The sequence below is a fragment of the Pelophylax lessonae genome (assembly GCF_965119305.1).
Source record: "Pelophylax lessonae genome assembly, chromosome: 11".
Taxonomy (NCBI): domain Eukaryota; kingdom Metazoa; phylum Chordata; class Amphibia; order Anura; family Ranidae; genus Pelophylax; species Pelophylax lessonae.
Genome location: NC_138778.1, coordinates 12,470,152 through 12,490,384, shown reverse-complemented (window position 1 = coordinate 12,490,384; position 20,233 = coordinate 12,470,152). Strand labels below are relative to the sequence as shown.

Sequence of the window (20,233 nt, the reverse complement as noted above, 5' to 3'; positions counted from 1 at the left end):
CCCTGTGTGGGCCCCCCTGTGTGCTCGGGCCCTCTACAAGTCGGCTGGTGGTCCCCCCCTATCAGCGGCCCTGGCCGTCAGCCATGGAAGGATGCTGGCAACACGCAGGCGAACCGGGTTGAGACATCCTCTGGGAAGCGCAGCTCTGCCGGCTCGTCCCCATATGGAGGGGCACTGTCGTTGCGGGCCTGGGCGTACCAGTAACCTGCGACGCTTGTTGGCAGGCTGGGACTCCATAAAGGATCTAGGATACCCAGTCCGAGGCCCAGCTCTGCAGTCACTTGTAGTCCTCCAGGAAAGGAATCAATGACTAACTAGTGATAGTGAGAGAAAAAAAATCTATTGTGCAAAGAAAAAACACATGAATTCAGAAAAAAAAAAAAAAAAACCATAAGAAAACTGAGACAAAGTCCCAGTTCAGAACACCTAACCAGCTCCTGAGCTAGGCAGCATAAAACTGAAGTAATATCAGATTGAGGGATGTCCCCCTAGTGGCGTGCTGAGGTACAAACGTTTTTTTTGTATTAACCCGATAATTATCTGCCTAGCCTTGCTCCTGCAGAGTGCGCCATTACCCATTAGTGAAGGCTAATACCATCGGACGGAGACTGTCAGAGGACGTAAGAGAAAAAATGCAGCGCATACAAATATTAGTCAGATAGAAATCAATTGATCTAACTTCCTTGTAGTGAGCCAACAAATATCTCAGCCAAACTGAAATCCCAGTGCTGCACACTTCCAGTCAAAAATAAAAATGAACAGCCCAAAAAAATAAAAATAAATAAATAAAGCTGCTTCTCCAGCAATACTCACCTAAAGTCTGGGGCTTTTACCTGCAGTACTTCTTTTTAACCACTAGATGCTTTCAGTCTTCCGAGTTAATGATGGACAACATCACTCAATCTACTTCAACCTTTCTCAACCTTTTCAACACAGAGGAACCCATGAAATAACTTTTTCGGTCTCAGGGAATGCCTGCTAAAAATGTACCCATACCTACAACTCATGATACGTTAGCGTGATGGTCAGTGGGAAGAATGCTCCTCATACTGGTGGTCACTGGGAAGAATTACCCCATTACAGAAAGCTAAAAAAGATCAGTGGCGTCAGAGGGAACTCATCGGAGAGGCCGAATTTGCTGAAGGAACCCCTAGCAACCTCTGGATGAACCCCGGTTGAGAAACCCTGACCTGCTTCCTCTGAGCCAAGCCTGCCATTGATCTACTTCCAACCTGTGACTGTACAGTGAAAGGAGAAGCAGCGCAGTGATGAGCTCATCCCTCTCTGCTTGCTCTCCTTCCTATCCAGGGTGGGTTAGATTTAAATTAAGTTGATTAAAATCACTAGTAAAAAAAAGCTCCAATTAAATCAACTCGATTAAAATCGTAAGTTTTAAAGAGCAACTGTCATCTCTGTCCCACAGCGGCTCCTTCTCTGACCCGCTGTGGACTCACCGACAGTCCTATTCACTTTAATTGGACAGCTGGTGATGTGGCAGTGACACAACAAGGCGAGAGGGATATGGCGGCAGCAGGTGAGAGGATGGCCTATAACAGGCGCTGCCATGATGGATCTGAAATGACAGGTACTCTTTAAATGTAAGGACTTATTCTTGATGGTAGTTAGAATCTTATTTTTTGCAAACAAAACAGAGTGGATAAAAATCAATGGTAAAAAAAAATTAAATTTTTTTTTTTTTTAAATTATAAAAATCTGATTTTTTACATTTTTATTAAATTTAATAAAATTCTTTTGGGGTAAAAATGGATCTAAATACCAATAATAATTTAGTTTATTCAGCATGAATCAGACTCTTTAATATTTGCAAAAAAAGTTTCCTATTTAGTATAATAAGCTGTCAGGTTAGTAAAATGGCGATCTAAGAACTGATGCAATCATACAGTTTGTAGTGTACATAGATTTGCAAAACAATGGGATAAAAAGGAATATTCCTGAACTTTGGTTACTGTGAAATTGTGTGACTGCATCAATGCAGTGCATGTTATCTCAGCTTGGATTTATTGAATTTACCAAAAATGTAAATATTGCGCAATATGCAGCCTCCTGGCTACATAACTAAGCTCCATTTCATGCTGAACAAACTAAATAAATGTATCTTCAATAAAAAATGATCTTTAAATACATTTTATTAAAGGTTTCATTTAATAAAAAAGAAAAAAAAAATGAATATTTTTTTTTTATTTTTTTTTTAAATCATTGATTTTTATACACCCTGTCATCAGTATGCTCCTTGCCTGCACATACACGGATTGGTTCTTGGTGCTGCCCTCCCCTAGTTTGATCTTCGCTGTACAGGGACTGTAAGAAGGGCATGTTGAAGTGGTGGGCACTTTAATGTTAAAGTCCATTGGGGGCGCAGGGGCGCCGAACCCCCTAATCTACCTGCAGGGCGCCGGACGCATGGAGTTCAATGGGGTTTTCATTTTTTGAAGCACGTGATTAGAGCCAGAGGCTCTAATAGGCTTCAAAAAAGGGTGGGCTCGGGGCGCAGAGTACTGCGCCCTGAGCCCACCCAGTTGTGTGACAATAGCGAATGAATATTCGCTATTGTCACACGGATCCTCCTCCTGGGCAATCAGGAAGTGGGTCCTGAGACCCGTTTCCCGTTTGGCCGAAAGGAGAAGCCATGCCATTGGCCATGGAGGAGGAGGGAGGAGACGCAGGAGACTGATGGAGAAGAAGCCGTCTGCCCTCCCTCCCTCCACATGCCCAGGCAGGGTGAGTGACCCGGCGACGAGAGAGGGGGGGGGGGGTGCTTTCTGGTGTGGGGGTGGGGTATGGTGTGGTCCGTCTGCCGCCCCCCCCTGGCCCATGGAGCACCAGCCGCCACTGGTTGAAGTCGAAGCAAGTGTAGATGAGCCCTTCATTGATCTGCGTGATAAAAGGTCTCCTAATATCTTCACCAATAACCTACCTGATACTGCACCCAGATATCAGAGGTGCAAAGGTGGGAGGCACCCATGGCAGTTTTGTTACTCTGTCTCCCCCCCCCCAGCCAGGGTGACCCGGTGACGAGAGGAGAGGGGGGGGGGTGCGGGCTGGTGTGGGGGGGGGGTATGGTGTGGTCCGTCTGTCGCCCCCCCCTGGCCCATGGAGCACCAGCCGCCACTGGTTGAAGTGGAAGCAAGCGTAGATGAGCCCTTCATTGATTTGTGCGGTAAAGGTCTGTTAATATCTTCCATCAATAACCTACCTGATAATGCACCCAGATATCAGAGGTGCACAGGTGGGTCCCGGTACAGCCAATGGGAGGCACTGATGGCGGTTTTGTTACTCTAAACCCCCCCCCCCCCCTACAAAATGTTTAGTTGTCAAAGATTTTCCAGCTTGTCGATTTGCTGTCAACGACTAACAAGGTTGTACAATGAACTGGGCTTTCCATGTACAGCTCTGATCACCATCACCTCCAGACACATACTGCGGCAGTCTGATTTCGGGTGGAGTGGTCCTTTAAATAAAGAACTAAAGCCAGAAATAAGTCCTGCTCCAGCTGTGGGAAAGAAGTCGACTCTTTGCTGATGTTGATAAATAGGCCGGTTATTATGTAACAGCTGAGCGCAGTGACTCATCACGCTAGTGAAGGGTGAACCCCCGGCATCAGACGTCACCTCTATTTTTACTCGGATAGGAAGTCCTGGCCTCGGAGACGGAGCATTCCTCTGTGCTGAGCTCACCCTGGGAATGACCCAACAACGTTCCCAGTGACGTGGAGGCCTCTGCCGGGTCCCCGCTGCCTTCACTTAACTGCCAAACTTGGCTCGGAAACTCAGATACCAGATACTGGTGACCTCACATGGAACGCAAAAATAAAAATACCTTAAAGGGCCAGTATGCTGCAGGAGATTGGATCACCATGTAATATCTATCTAAAAGGAGTGCACAGAAAGTCGGGGGATGGTGTACACCCAACTCACATACAGTCACAGCCCTGCAGAGAAGTCATCAGAAAGTCACCAAGAAAGATCCTTCATAACACAACTATGGGCACAGGCTTGGGTTTTGTAATAAATTGGTTGTCAATATGCAGCCAAAATAGAAGTTCTGTAACATTTTGAATGCTACTTTACCACAGAGGATGGACTGGGGTGCACCTAAACCACCGGAATCTGGGTAAAAAAGTCTGTTCCTAAATCAGTGTTAACCACTTGCCTACCGCGCAGGCAAATTTTCAGCTTTCAGAGCTGTCACACTTTGAATGACAAGTGCACAGTCATGCAACGCTGTACCCATATAAACATTTATATCTTTATTTTGGTGGATTCTAGGACAATATCCCCCCGGACATTATCCCCCTCTAACCCTATGTCCAAGGGGATGTTTTCCAGGGGAATATTGTCCGGGGGGGGGGGGGGGGGGCGAATATTGTCCTGATACCATTTTGGTGGTATTTAGCAAAAAATTGAAAACCCAAGGATGAGTAAACATACAAAAAAGACAAAAAATTGGGGGGGGAACCACAAAGGAAAACCCCAAACTTTTAGTGTGTTACAAATTTTTGCAAATATGTAATTTTCCTTCTTCACCGACGTGCAAGCAGCCTGGCGGGCCTGGCCCCCAAAGTGCAAGCGGGCCTGGCCCCCAAAGTGCAAGCGGGCCTGGCCCCCAAAGTGCAAGCGAGCCTGGCCCCCAAAGTGCAAGCGAGCCTGGCCCCCAAAGTGCAAGCGAGCCTGGCCCCCAAAGTGCAAGCGGCCTGGCCCCCAAAGTGCAAGCAGCCTGGCAAGCCTGGCCCCCAAAGTGCAAGCAGCCTGGCAAGCCTGGCCCCCAAAGTGCAAGCAGCCTGGCAAGCCTGGCCCCCAAAGTGCAAGCAGCCTGGCAAGCCTGGCCCCAAAGTGCAAGCGGGCCTGGCCCCCAAAGTGCAAGCAGCCTGGCAAGCCTGGCCCCCAAAGTGCAAGCAGCCTGGCAAGCCTGGCCCCCAAAGTGCAAGCAGCCTGGCAAGCCTGGCCCCCAAAGTGCAAGCAGCCTGGCCCCAAAGTGCAAGCAGCCTGGCCCCAAAGTGCAAGCAGCCTGGCCCCAAAGTGCAAGCAGCCTGGCCCCAAAGTGCAAGCAGCCTGGCCCTGACGGGCAGCTCTCGAGGCTGGCCCTGATGGGGCTGCATGGATAATCAGGGCACTGATTATAAGTGTAAATGTGTCCTGTCACAGGAAAGTCCGTTATTGGCACACACTGACAGCGCTGAGGAAAGGAAATGCCAATAACCACCATTTGTTTACATGTGATGAGCTGTGATTGGACACAGCTGATCACCGATCGAGGGTAAAGGGCCAGTCACAGAAGCCCTGTACCATGTGACACAGCAAACATAGAGCACCCCTGATACGTGCCCCGAGGGTGTTGGGACGACCGTGGTGAGGGCAAGTGGTTAAACCTAAAAGCAACATTTTTATTGATTTCTTTTTTTTGCCATATTTACCTCGCCCCCCCCCCCTTCTTATTCACTATCCACCCACCCCCATTGTAGATGTTTAAGGGACCCATGTAAAATGGGCATTTTCCTTCAATATGCCGGTCAACAGATTCCTAATCCTCATACACATGATGAGAATATCGGACGAATGATCAGCTTTTTTTGCATGCTAGTATCGAAAACAAATAGGTTACTAAAGTTACAAAAATTCTCGTTAGACAAAATACAACTTGGGAAGTGATGTAATGTATGCTTTCATTTCCAAGCATGAGCGGTCTTGGTCACTCATTTTTTTTTTTGCATAAATACCCCCCTTTACATTACAGCGCAGTCCCCTTTATATCACAGTGCCCCCCTTTACATTAATGTAATTAGAACGGCTCTGTAAAGGAGGGCTGTGATGTAAAGGGGACTGCACTATAAGGGGGGGCTGTGATGTGAAGGGGAACGGAGGACCTTTAAATAGGGAACTGTGATGTAAAGACACCGATATAAAAGGGAGACTCTAGATACTGATATAAAGGGGGACTGTGCAGTAAAGGGGGGGGGGGGGGGACTGTGGATACTGATATAAAGAGGGGGGAACTGTGCTGTAAAGGGGGGGCTGTAGATACTGATATAAAAAGGGGGGGGGATGTGCTGTAAAGGAGGGCTGTAGACGCTGATACAAAGGGGGACTGTGCTGTAAAGAGGGGGGGGGGGGGGACTGTAGATACTGATATAAAGGGGGGGGGGAACTGTAGATACTGATATAAAGGGGGGGGGGGCTGTAGATACTGATATAAAGGGGGGGGAATGTGCTGTAAAGGGGGGGGGGGGGACTGTAGATACTGATATAAAAGGGGGGGATGTGCTGTTAAGGGGGGGCTTTAGACGCTGATATAAAGGGGGACTGTGCTGTAAAGGGGGATTGTAGATGCTGATATTAAAAAGGTAGGACTGTGCTGTAAAGGGGGGTGGGGGACTGCAGATACTGATATAAAGGAGGGGGGGACAGTGCTGTAAAGGAGGGGTTGTATACGCTGATATAAAAAGGGGACTGTGCTGTAAAAGAGGGACTGTAGATACTGATATAAAGGGGGGACTGTGCTGTAAAGGGGGACTGTAGATATTGATATGAAGTGGGACTGTGCTGTAAAAGGGGGGACTGTAGCTACTGATATAAAGAGGGACTATAGATGCGGATATAAAGGGGGGACTGTGCTGTAAAGGGGGGCTGTAGACGCTGATATAAAAAGGGGGACTGTGCTGTAAAGGGGGACTGTAGACACTGATATAAAGGGGGACTGTGCTGTAAAGGGGGACTGTAGACACTGATATAAAGGGGGACTGTGCTGTAACGGGGGAAATTTGTGAATATCCCATCCTCCGACCCATCCACCACAAATCACCATTCTCCCCCCAGTCCCTAGGAAAGTTGGCTGCCATGAAACCAGTCCCTGGAGCCAAAAATGTAGGGGACTGCTGGTAGATGACATCTCAGAGGCTGCATTAGAACATGGTTGTAGTATGTCCTTCTGAACTGTGGCAGAGTAGGTCACAGGCATGGCCTTCGAGCAGCAAAAGATGACAAGGGTATTACTATTAAACCTAAAGAGCACCAATTTCATGAAGCTCAGACTGATATAGGTTGAGTTGTGATGATCATTTGAATGCAAAACGATTTATTTTGGATTTACATATTTGCACTTTACTAATTATTTACACCTGTGGAGAGATTCATGTATATTTGCACTTTTTGAGAGGTAGCGCTACTTTATTTTATTTTCACATTACTCCAAACAAGCATGCAGCAAGTACAGTCGCAAATCCTAACCTGCGCTGTTATAACACTGAAAACAAGAGAAACCGAACATAAACAAACCCATCTGTACAACCCTGACCACCACACCGCTGGTTAGACCACAGAACGCTCCGTCACCAGACAATCCATATCACACAGGGTTACTCACCGCCATGTACGGCCGGCAGCCAGCATCCCTCGTCTTAGCGATCGAGTCCACAAGCTGCCCGCTGATGCCAAAGTCGCACAGCTTAATATTTCCATTTCTGTCCAGAAGGATATTTGAAGGTTTGATGTCTGTAATTAGGGGGGGGGAATAACAAAACAAAAATGTCATTTTACCATCATTTATAGTCTTGGTTAGCCGACCCCCCACTGGAAAAAAATCATATCTATCATTATATACTGAGGCCGCCAATGACTTCATGGCTGGTAATGGAATGGTTTTCTAAAAGGTTCAGATCAGAGCAACTGTCAAACTCTGAGGCTCCGTTCACATCTAGGCGTTTTGGGGCGTTTTTGGGGAGTTTTTCTGCTCTAGGATCAGCTCTCAAAACGCCCACCAAGACAAATCCTATTCATTTCAATGGCCCCTGTTCACATCTGAGCGTTTTGACGCTGTGAGCAAAACGCCCAACACTCAAAAAAGTACATGAGCTTCTTTTTGGGCAGATTACAGGCGTTTTCCATTGGTCTCTATTCAATCTAAAAACGCCTGCACAAAAAACGCCTGTAAATCGTGGTAAAAATTGCGCGAAAACGCTACGCTCAGGTGTGAATGTAGCCTGAAGTCTTCTCTGCAGGTTGGAGTATAAGAGAAGGAAAGGAGATTACGATTTAAGGCCTCACGCACATTGAACGCTTTGGCCATCTCTCCTTTGGGCATCTTTCCTTCTGGCAGCGGCGATTATGCAAAAAAAAAAAAAAAAACGTCCCGCTTGTAAAGCGCCTGTAAGAGACTGATTCATAAGGAAGGACACTGCTGCATGGAATACTGCTTCCATGTGTTGCTCTGTCACTGTCAGGATAAGGGACATCACTCCCTCTCTGCAGCAGCAAATACTGCAATGTCACCATTGAGAGCACTGTATAGCGATCCTGTCGCAGGGTGATGCATTCCAGACTGCCAGGTTGCATCACACAGGTGCATCTTATAAAATTAGAATATCATCAAAAGTTATTTATTTCAGTAATTCATTTCTAAAGGTGAAACTCATTTTATTATGTCCATGTACAGTATAGGATGCACTCAATACTTGGTCGGGGCTCCTTTTGCATGAATTACTGCATCAATGCAGCGTGGCATGGAGGCGATCAGCCTGTGGCACTGCTGAGGTGTTATGGAAGCCCAGGTTGCTTTGATAGCGGCCTTCAGCTCGTCTGCATTGTTGGGTCTGGTGTCTCTCATCTTCCTCTTGATAATACCCCACAGATTCTCTACGGGGTTTAGGTCAGGTGAGTTTGCTGGCCAATCAAGCACAGTGATACCACGATCATGTGACCAGGTATTGACAGTGTGGGCGGTGCCAAGTCCAAAGTCAGCTCAGCCCTCTACCAGGAAATTCTAGAGCTCTTCATGCTTCCCTCTGCTGACCAGCTTTATGGAGATGCGGATTTCATTTTCCAGCCGGACTTGGCACCGCCCACACTGCCAAACCTACTGTGCAATTCACATTCAGGCATGGTATGAACCACCCCTAAAAAGGGCAGAGGTCCTTCAAAGGGTTTTTCTTACACAAGCACTGCGGTCCTTCCTAAATCACATTTAATCGGAATTTTTATGGCCCTTGTATTATATAGACAGATATAAAGTAGCAGGAATTAAACCTTTTCTCAAAGGGGGGGGGGGGGGGGGTGAAGAAATGTGACAAAATCTCACAAAGGGTTGGCTCACCTCTGTGAATTATTTTCAAGTTTTCTTTTAAGTGGTTCAATGCTTTCACAGTCTGCCGGAGAAAGAAAAAAAATAAATAAATCAACCAACAGAGATCAGTTTAACCACCTAGCAACAATCATTCGGTTACAGAAGATAAAATCTAACCAATCGCAGGTCACATGACTGCAACAGAGTTCCCCAGAACAAGGCGTCAGCACTGCATAAAAGGGCAGATCCTAAAAAATATGAACACCTTCCAAGTCAGTCCGTCTCCACCATGATTTATATCAGTGGTCTCCAAAGCATGGCCCTTTGCTTGCCTTTATCCGGCCCTTGGGGTGGTGTTCCTTTCACTGATACAACACGCTATGCCTCCCACTGCCACCAACAATGGGGCACTATTCCTCCCACTGCCACTGACGATGGGGCACTATTCCTCCCACTGATACCAACGATGGGGCACTATTCCTCCCACTGACACCAATGATGGGGCACTATTCCTCCCACTGACACCAATGATGGGGCACTATTCCTCCCACTGACACCAACGATGGGGCACTATTCCTCCCACTGACACCAATGATGGGGCACTATTCCTCCCACTGACACCAATAATGGGGCACTATTCCTCCCACTGACACCAATAATGGGGCGCTATTCCTCCCACTGACACCAACGATGGGGCACTATTCCTCCCACTGACACCAATGATGGGGCACTATTCCTCCCACTGACACCAATGATGGGGCACTATTCCTCCCACTGACACCAATGATGGGGCGCTATTCCTCCCACTGACACCAATGATGGGACACTATTCCTCCCACTGACACCAATGATGGGGCACTATTCCTCCCACTGACACCAATGATGGGGCACTATTCCTCCCACTGACACCAATAATGGGGCACTATTCCTCCCACTGACACCAATAATGGGGCGCTATTCCTCCCACTGACACCAATGATGGGACACTATACCTCCCACTGACACCAATGATGGGACACTATTCCTCCCACTGACACCAATGATGGGGCACTATTCCTTCCACTGACACCAATGATGGGACACTATACCTCCCCACAGGCACCAACAATGGGGCACTATTCCTCCCACTGACACCAATGATGAGGCACTATTCCTCCCAATGACACCAATGATGGGACACTATTCCTCCCACTGACACCAATGATGGGGCACTATTCCTCCCACTGACACCAACAATGGAACACGAATCCTTCCACTGACACCAAATGATGGGTTACTATTTCCCCCCGTTAATTCCAATGGGGTACTATTCGTTTCACTGACACCAACCATGGGGCACGATTCCTTACACTGGCACCAAAGATCGGGCACTATTTCCCCCCACTAATTCCAATGATAAGATAGACAAGACATGTTTCTAACTGCAGTTGGGACATTAGAGTGTAAGCTCCTCTGGTGCAGAGACTGATGTGACTGGCTCAGTGTTCTCTGTACATCACTGCGGTATATGTCAGAGCTATATAGATGGGTTATATGTATAAAGTGTTTGGATCAGTGGTACATACTGGGAACAGAATATACAGCACAACTACTTAGAAATGAAACAATGTATAAATTATCTGAACCATTTACTTACAGCTAAAGTGATTTTGCCTAGGATCTCCTCTGGAATAACGTCATCTAATGAACTATATACATATTTGTAAAACTTGTCAAACGAGGTAGCCATAAGCTCCATACAGATCCAGCAGTCACCCTGGAAGAAAGAGAAGGTGCCATGTAAGCAATCATTACTTGTAATTATAAAGGTGTTTTTTTTTTTTTTTTTTTACTTGAACTCTAGACATCCAGCAGCGGAGATCTTGCCTGAATATACACATTCAGAGCAAAAGTGATAGTATCTGTGGGCTGGTGTCAGTCATTGTACTGCTGTACAAAAGCACTATATAAAAAAACGCATCCATGGCATCCCTTTAGATGTGCATGCTCCTGGGGGTGGGTATACACTTCAGCTTTGCAATCTGTTGATCAGTTGCTTACTAAAGCAACTGATCAGTAGACAGCACAGCTAAAGTCCACAGAGCCCAGTGGTCAGCAGGAAGGGACATGCACATATAAAGAAAAGCAAGGAATCCAAGTAATGTGTTCCTCGAAGCCTAAGGCTACACCATGGGACCCTCCAGCTGTTGAAGAACTAAAAGTACCATCAGGCTTGCAACTGTCAGCTTTGCAATGCCTCATGTGTCCTGTAGTTCCACAACAGCTGAAGGGCCACGGGTTGGACACCCATGCTCTACGCTCTGGCTCTTAAAAAGACCCTAAGAAGAATGCTGCTAAATTTACAGGAACCCCCATCCCCCAGCATGAAGAGAGGGATCAGAACCTGTTTTTTTTTTTTTTTGTTTTGTTTTTTTCATTGCTGTCTGTGCCCTGTTCGGGAGATTCCCCCTCTCTATTTGTCCTGTTTACCATTCTCATTGAAAAGTAAAAAAATATCCTAATTTTTGGGTTGTCCCCAGTAAAGTAATAGAGGGGAAATCTTCCAATGGGAAGACTAGTTCTTGTGACCTGGGGGTGTCCCCCGGGGATTTCCCTTAATTTATAATATATTAAAAAAAAAAAAAAATGTTGCTATCTGTGTGCTATTGGGAAAGACTTCCATTCACTTCCTGTCCCATAACTAAAAACAGGAAAATATATTACACAAACACACATATATATATATATATATATACATATACACACACACACACACACACATGTGTGTGTATAATTTTATAATATATATATATATATATAACATGCATACATACGCACACATTTCTCCCCATCTCCGATAGGGGTTATAACCCTCCCTTACTCTAGCCAAAAACTAAAAGAGAAAAAAAAAAAAAAGTTTTGCCTATAGTTCCACTTTAGCCAGGCAGAAAGACCCCAGTAGGGTCATCACTGGGTCTCATAAGGAGGTCTTTCTTGAAAACCGAACGATTGAAAAATGTATCTACACATTGATCAGGAAGGGAGGGCAAGAAAAGACAGTACTCTATATGCAGAAATTATACTTCATTTTTCTTCAAAGATTTAGTTTTGAACCTGGTTCATAAGTGTGATTTTCATATTTTTTTTTTTTTTCCTGTATTTGACCCAAGGGTAAGAGACCAGCATACCTAGCATTAAATGGTGTCAAATGGTGTTTAGACCGGGTTGACCAATGACATTCCCTCACATCAGTGTCCTGCATTGCACGTAGGAAATACATGCTCCCCTATAACCAGAAGCTCCAGGTATTTAGCAGCAGCTCAGAGTATCATGGTAGTGTGTCTACCATCAGCAAGGAGGGGGGGGGGGGGGGGGAAGAGGTGGGCTTAACCACTTAAGCCCCGGAAGATTTTACCCCCATTCCGACCAGGGGGTATTTTGCGATTCGGCACTGCGTGAATTTAACGCACAATTGCGCGGTCGTGCGACGCTGTACCTAAACGAATTTGACGTCCTTTTTTTCCCACAAACAGAGCTTTCTTTTGGTGGTATTTGATCACCTGTGCGATTTTTTGATCACGCGCTATAAACAAAAAAAAGAGCGTCAATTTTGCAAAAATAGCAATATTTTTCACATTTTTTTATATGAAATTCCCCCAAAAAAAAATGTAAAAATCAAAATTTTTAAAAATTTTCGGCCAATTTGTTTTATGCTACCTATGTTTGGTAAAAAAAAAAAAAAAAAATCGCAAAAAGCGTATTTTGATTGGTTTGCGCAAAAGTTATCGCGTTTACTAACAAAGGGAAAGATTTTTGTCATTTTTGTTGTTTTTTTTTTTAACGCGTAATGGCGGCGATCTGCGATTTTTTTTGCGGTACTGCGACATTGGGGCGGACAGATCGGACCCTTGACTGACATTTTTGACACTTTTGGGGTTACCAGTGACATTTCTACAGTAATCAGTGCTATACATATGCACTGTTACTGTAAAAATACACTGGCAGTGAAGGGGTTAACTTTATTTGGAAGGGAGGGGCTGTGTGTGTCCCTAGGGGCGTGGTTTCTACTGTGATTGGCTGTGGCTCTAGCTGTAAGGACACTGATCAACGGATCTACATACCAGATCCATTTTATCAGTGTCTTTGCAGCGAGGAGAATGACAGGCAGTTTGTTTACACAAGCTGCCTGACATTCTCCCTCTCCCCCGCCGATCGCCGAGTGACCGGCGGACATCGGGTCCGCTGGTCACACGCGCGGGGGGGGTCCGTGACCACGCGGGAGCGCGCCCCCGGGGGCGCGCGCTCGCTCCCTAGACCCTCACAAGCAAGCAACGTAGCCCTACGTTAGTTTGCCTGTGAGGGGCTGACCGCCGACGTAGATAGTCGTGCGGCGGTCGGCAAGTGGTTAAGGCACTGTTTTGGAGGCATAATGCCCCAATGTCCCCCCCCCCCCCCACCCCCAAACTTCCTTTGTGACTAATAAAAATGATTATTTGAATCACCTCCTAAAGCTTGGCACGCTCATCCTTTCACTCCACATTCCATCACCAGGTTGCCAGTGGTCCTGCACCATGCAAAAATAAATCCTCCACAGACCCTTGATTAAAGTCACGTTGATCTGTGACGCAACGCGCCGGGAGGAGCCGGGTGACGTCACTTCCGGTTTCCGGGCAAAACCGGAAGTACCACTGTTTAAAGCCAGATGCCGTTCAGAGACCTTGTTAGTCTCTATCCTTTACTGGCTACAGTTTTTCTCAAGTGTTTTTATTTAATAAAGTCTAAACTACTTTTACATACTTCACTATGGAGCTCCTTATTTCTCATTTATAAGCTGATGGGATCACCTTACAACCATTGGGGGGGGGGGGGGGGGGGAGTGCTACACACAGCAACTATTGTCCTGCATAATACTCCCTGTGCCCCTGAAAGTGATTCTAAAGCACAATTTGCTCCAATTAAGGTGAGCGGCGATTTCACTTGGTTATTCTCTGGGATACACTTGTGCCACAGGAGGAATTCATTATTGTTTTGCTCCTGTAGATATTCCTAATTGGACTGCGATTCACTGCACACAGGAAGAATTTATAGATTTTCCGCACATGGATTCGTTTTTTTTGGACTATTTATTCTGGATTTTTTTTTTTTGCACTGTGCACTTTTTGGCCTCTTTCACACAGGCGCTCTGTATGTCCGTAAATCCCCCCCATCCGTTTGCGGATGATATACGGACATAATGCATGTCAACAGAGATGTATAGTAACTACGTAGAACTACTTCACTACTGTACTTAAGTACCGAAAGGCGGTATCTCTACTTTCCTAGAGTAGAATTTTTTTTCTCCTACTTCCACTTTTACTTCACTACATTTTTTCAATGATTTCAATACTTCTACTCCAATATTTTTTTTTGTGCTGCATAGTTACTCGTTACTATTATAAAAATTACCACTGCCAGAACAGTAGATGGCAGGTTTCATGAAGCTCAAAACGTGTATTATCAGCGCATACGAAAATAAATGCTACTGTATATATAAATAAAAGCTGCATTTGAAATAATAAAAAAACAATGATATTCAAACTTTTGACTTCTTTCTTTAATAACTACATAACACAGTACTTGTACTTTTACTTTCAGTACTTGAGTAGCAAAATAAAAAAAAAAATAAAAAAAAAAACACTACTTGCAATACTTAACCGCTTGCCGACCGCCGCAAGTAGATTTACTGCGGCGGTCAGCCCCTGCCAGGCAGAGTGACGTTAATTAACGTCACTAGCCTGGGAGGGTCTGGGGAGCGAGCGCACGCCCGCCAAGGCGCGCTCCCGCGTGGTCACGGACCCCCCCGCGCGTGTGACTGGCGGACCCGATGTCCGCCGGTCACTCGGCGATCGGCGGGGGAGAGGGAGAAAGTCAGGCAGCTTGTGTAAACAAGCCACCTGTCATTCTCCTCTGTGTAAAGACACTGATCACACGGATCTACTATGTAGATCCATTGATCAGTGTCCTTACAGCTCAAGCCACAGCCAATCACAGTAGAAAGCACGCCCCTAGGACACACACATCCCCTCCCTCCCAAATAAAGTTAACCCCTTCACTACCAGTGTATTTTTACAGTAACAGTGCATATATATAGCACTGATTACTGTAGAAATGTCACTGGTAACCCCAAAAGTGTCAAAAATGTCAGTCAAGGGTCCGATCTGTCCGCCGCAATGTCGCAAAAAAAAAAATCGCAGATCGCTGCCATTACGCGTTAAAAAAAAAAACAACAACAAAAATGACAAAAATCTTTCCCTTTGTTAGTAAACGCGATAACTTTTGCGCAAACCAATAAAAATACGCTTTTTGCGATTTTTTTTACCAAACATAGGTAGGATAAAACAAATTGGCCGAAAATGTTAAAAAATTTAGATTTTCACTTTTTTTTTTTTGGGGAATTTCATATAAAAAAAATGTGAAAAATATTGTTATTTTTGCAAAATTTACGCTCTTTTTTTGTTTATAGCGCAAAAAGTAAAAAAATCGCACAGGTGATCAAATACCACCAAAAGAAAGCTCTGTTTGTGGGAAAAAAAGGACGTCAAATTTGTTTAGGTACAGCGTCGCACGACCGCGCAATTGTCCGTTAAAGTCAAGCAGTGCTGAATCGCAAAATACCCCCTGGTCTTTTAGCAGGAAAATCCTCCGGGGCTTAAGTGGTTAAGTACAAAAAATGTTGAATACTTTAGTACTTCTACTCAAGTCACTTTTTGATCGAGCACTTGTACTTTTACTCAAGTATGGGTTTCGAGTACTTTATACAACCCTGCATGTCAATAAGATTGCGGATGTCAGCGGATGACCATCCGCTGACATCCGATTTGCGTCCTTTCAGTTCTGTTCCCGTTTTTTGGAACGGAACAGAACCCTATTTTTCTTCCGTTTAAAAAACGGAACGGATGCAAAATCGGATGTCCGTATATCATCCGCAAACGGATGGGATGATATGCGGACATACGTTAAAAAAAATAAAAAAAAAAAAGTGCCAAAGTGGACCAAAATACGGTCCGCCCCGTGTGAAAGGAGCCTATCTGTATTTCGGATAATTTATTATGTATATATAATTGTATTTATAAAATTGTGCACATCTACACTTTAGTCACACTATTGACATCTTATTTTTCACATCCACTTTTCTATTTTTGGAAAGATTATTTGCACTACATCTTATCCGATTCATGCGATTTTACTTTTGTGAGTTTTAGCGCAGATTTTCTTAATCATTTATTACTTTATTGTATGTGGTGACACTTCTACAAATTGGCTGCTACCACCATATATCACATCTTTGATCAATCTCTCCCTATACATCCCCGTTCTTTTGGTTAGCGCATTGGTTTTTTTATACACATTACTAGTTGTCCTGCACCACGTTCTGCTGGTCCCGACAGGCCGACAACCAGAAACCCACAAGAGAGCACCTCTGTAGGTCTCAGTCATGTCAGCCATGTCTATGGCGGAGGACTTACCTCTCTGAATAACGCCCCATAAAACTGAACAATGTAAGGACAGTCACTGCTTCGCATCACCACATCGAGATCCATCAACAGCTGCTTCTGTTCCTTCTCGTCTACAGTTGAACGGATTCTCTGCGGGACAAAAGAATAAAAAGGGGGGGGGGGGGGGTCAGACATTTTATTAAAGTGGCAGCCTAGGCTGAAGATTGATAGATATTCTAGTAGCTTGAAAGGGTTTCATATTAAAATGGGGGGGGGGGTCTTGCTGACCATGACTGAAGAACGCGTTGCAAAAAATAAAGTCAGGGGTGGAGTGGTGGTTTAGCCTAGGGTGTCAATCCTTGCACCAGCCCCGATAGCAGTGACTTAAGCCAGTAGTGTATGTGCCCCTGGGGTGGCAGCCCAGGGGTGCCTTAATTCTCACTGGTGAGGGGCAGCTCGCCTTGAGTTTTTCGGCACCATGGTCACTGCACCTACGCACACTTTTTTAAGCACCTGCCTCTTGGGCAAGGCCTTTTGGCTTCGACCAGAGGAACTTTTATTCCGGCCGGAAGGCCTGCCCTTGTATTTTCACAAGGGCACTAATTCACCTCTCCACTTCCCCTCCCCCACCTTTTTCTTTGTAGTTTGTCACTTTCTATCACCTTTTTTTCACTTGCACGACTTGTAGGGTGTGGGTCCTCGGGCCCTGCCTTGAGTCTTGGGAGGGGGTGGATATGGCCTTTTGGCTTAGTCCGCCCTCTCTCATGGGGTCTCCCTTCGGGGGAGCCCCACTTAGTACTCGGTGGGGGCTGTTTCGGCAGCCCCCCTGAAGAACGGGGTCAGTCCGGTTTCGGCCAGACAGACCATGAGTACCTTAAATCCCTGTCAGGAGTCTTGCGCCCCGGGGGATCGAGGTTCGGGTCCTACCTCTTCGGAGGGAAGACCATTTGTGTTCGCACACCCTGTGCACTTTTTGTGTTCCTCACGTTTGTGTGTGTGTGCACTTTTTTATGCACCGGGTGAAGTCTTTTGAGTGTGTTTCACACGCTACGGGCTTTAAAAAAAAAAAAAAAAAAAGACTTAAGCTGGATACACACTATACAACAGTCTTTAGATTTTTTCCCTTTAGATCTACCAAAACCATATAATATGAGGTCAAACCTAAACACTTTCAATTTGTCTGCAATCAGGCAGACCCTTGCATTACATAGTTGAAGATAAATCTAAATAAATATTGAACAACAAAAGTTGTATAAAGTGTAGCCTGCTTTAGGGGGGGTTGAAGGAAGGAACAGCGCAGGGGACAGACAGTCCTGGTTTTGAATGCGGAGGAGGTACAGGTTGCAGCAGAGGAGGGGTAGGAGACATGGACCTCCAGAGAAGGAGGTTAAATACCTCTTTAAAGCGGTAGTATGCTCCGCTATATGACTTTTACCTACAGATAAAAGTCTATAATAAGGCTTACCTGTAGGTAAAATTAATATCTCCTAAACCTGCACGGTTTAGGAGATATCCAACCTGCATGCAGCCGCCGACGTCTGCGGCGCATGCGCTCTGGAGGTCCAGCGGACCTTCAGAGCTCCTTGCTGGATCTTGCCGTCATCGCGGCTTCGGCCACTCACTGCGCCAGAGCCGCCGAACCAGGAAGAGATGCCGAGGGAGCATGTCAGCTCCCACAGCGTTGTTCAGATGACCATGCCGGGGCTTCATTCTAAGGTAAGTATTTCATAAGGACTTCGTATGCGATGCATAAAAGCTCATTATGCCTTTGTCCTGCAGGGTTTGTTTTTTTAATGAGTATACAACGGCTTTAATCTTTGCAGGGAGTTTTCATCAGCATTTTTTTTTTTTTTTTTTTAAACCTGATGGGTTTCCTTTAAAAACCATCAAAGTCAAGGAAATTTTTTTTTTTTTTTTGAGTAGCCAATTTTTTTTTGGTCAGTGTCCCACCCCTTCCCCAATACACCAATTTAATCCCAAAAGGCGAGGCTCATTTTAAATTTTTTTATACTCTTGCCTCAGAGCCTGAAAAACTACGTCTAAGCCACAGGTTTTAAACACAAGGCCTGTGGGCCGAGTCTAGCCCCCCCCCCCCCCCCCCCCCAGGCTGTTCCATCTGGCTCTCCAGGCAATTTCATGTAGTCCTTGCATCTAGCCTGCAGCTGCGGCACCCCCATCATCTCTGCCTTGTCTCAGGAGCAGAGAGAGGGACAGAACTCCTTCTACAGAGCCAGAACCTCTTTGTGCAGTCGCAGCATCCGCTCGTCTATGCCTCCCCTGGTCTCAAGCATTTAGCAGACTCCATCCCTCCTCCAGACCCTGCACTTTGATTCCCAGCTCCACCCCCAGTTTCTTCCCAGAGGCAGCACAGGGAAATTGGGTGTAATGTAAGGAAAGGTGGTAGTGATCAACTGATATAGTTTTTTCATTGCCAATACCGATATTTTGGTCATCGTGTATCGTTATCGGCCGATATTTTCGTACTTTTAAAAAGGTTTTTTTTTTTTAACTTGACAGGTACTCTTGTGGAGAGATCTGGGGGGGGGGGTCTAAAAGACCCCAAACCCCTCCTCTGCACTTTTTTTAAATCTGGCGTCAGCACCCGGAAGTGAAGTCATGACATAATTTCCGGGTTTTTACATGGATACCCAATCGGAGCCAAATGCAGCTTTGAGCGGGTCTTCGGTTGCCCGGGAAGGCAGCGGGAGGGGGGGGGGGCATCCCCCCCCCCCACGGCATCCCCCCCCACTGCTTCTCAGCTGCATCGGTTGTCATTACAAGACAGCCGACCGTCTATGGACGCCGGTACCGGGGTGATGTCTCTAGCTGCAGACATCACTCCGGTACAAGCACTTTCCCGAAATATCAGCAATATCTGTAACCTCCGGGGCAGATTCCGATATATGGGGGAAAGTGCATATCGGCCCTCGATAGATCGTTCGATCCCTAGAAGGTGGTGGGGGGGGGGGGGTACTCCTTACTCTTGATGGTTGGGGGGCTCTTGACATCTGATGTAAGGATTGGGAGGGGGGGAAACTAGTCTTACAGATACAACTGGCCCTTTGAGGGTAACCATAATGCTGAAGCGGCCCGCGATGAAGTGGAGTTCGATACCCCTGGTTCAAGCTGAAGACCCTAGCATGTGTTACCGCTCTGTCATTTCAAGTAATGATGGGAATCTCACACCGGGGATATTTCAAAGTTTTTTTTTTTTAAATGTTAAAAAAACTGTCCTGTAGGAAGTGCGGCTCACCTTGACAGCCATTATCTGTCCGCTCGGATTGTGAATCATTTTATTAACAGATCCATACGCTCCTCTCCCAATCTCGCCAAGGTCCTTCAGGTCCTCTGCCGTGAAGTCCCAGTGCTGCTCTGGGGAAAGCTTTAACTTTCCAGAAGACTCGATACTGTGTGTTCGTAAGCGCTCTCTGTATAAAGGGGAGCAGAGTTAAACAAAAAACAAAAACAGAACTCCGAACTAAACAAAAGCATAAAAAAGACCAAGCTTTCTAGAGCAGTAGTCGCCAACTAGTGGTCTGTAGGCCACTGATGGTCCACGTGAACGATTTGGTGGTCCCGCTGCAAATCCACATTGCAGCGGATGTATACCGCCAAATGTTGTTTCCAGTGTGATTCTCAATGCGTGATGCCTCCTCTGTAGTCCTGGCTCCTGTGAAATCAGAGGGAGGTGCCAGGAGTGGTGAAGA

At 45.9% G+C, this 20,233-nt stretch overlaps 1 protein-coding gene across 3 annotated transcripts in view; it reads right to left on the bottom strand.

Moving 5' to 3' along the window:
- The window catches only part of MAP2K4 (mitogen-activated protein kinase kinase 4), a 78,938-nt gene that overhangs the window by 16,640 nt on the left and 42,065 nt on the right, over positions 1-20,233 (bottom strand). For all 3 annotated transcript variants that reach the window (XM_082272468.1, XM_082272469.1, XM_082272470.1), the window contains 5 exons: positions 19,780-19,954; positions 16,557-16,676; positions 10,709-10,828; positions 9,103-9,154; positions 7,378-7,505 (listed from right to left, as the gene is read on the bottom strand). In XM_082272468.1, the coding sequence (XP_082128594.1) occupies positions 7,378-7,505; positions 9,103-9,154; positions 10,709-10,828; positions 16,557-16,676; positions 19,780-19,954 (595 nt within the window). The remainder of the gene's footprint in view (positions 1-7,377; positions 7,506-9,102; positions 9,155-10,708; positions 10,829-16,556; positions 16,677-19,779; positions 19,955-20,233) is intronic.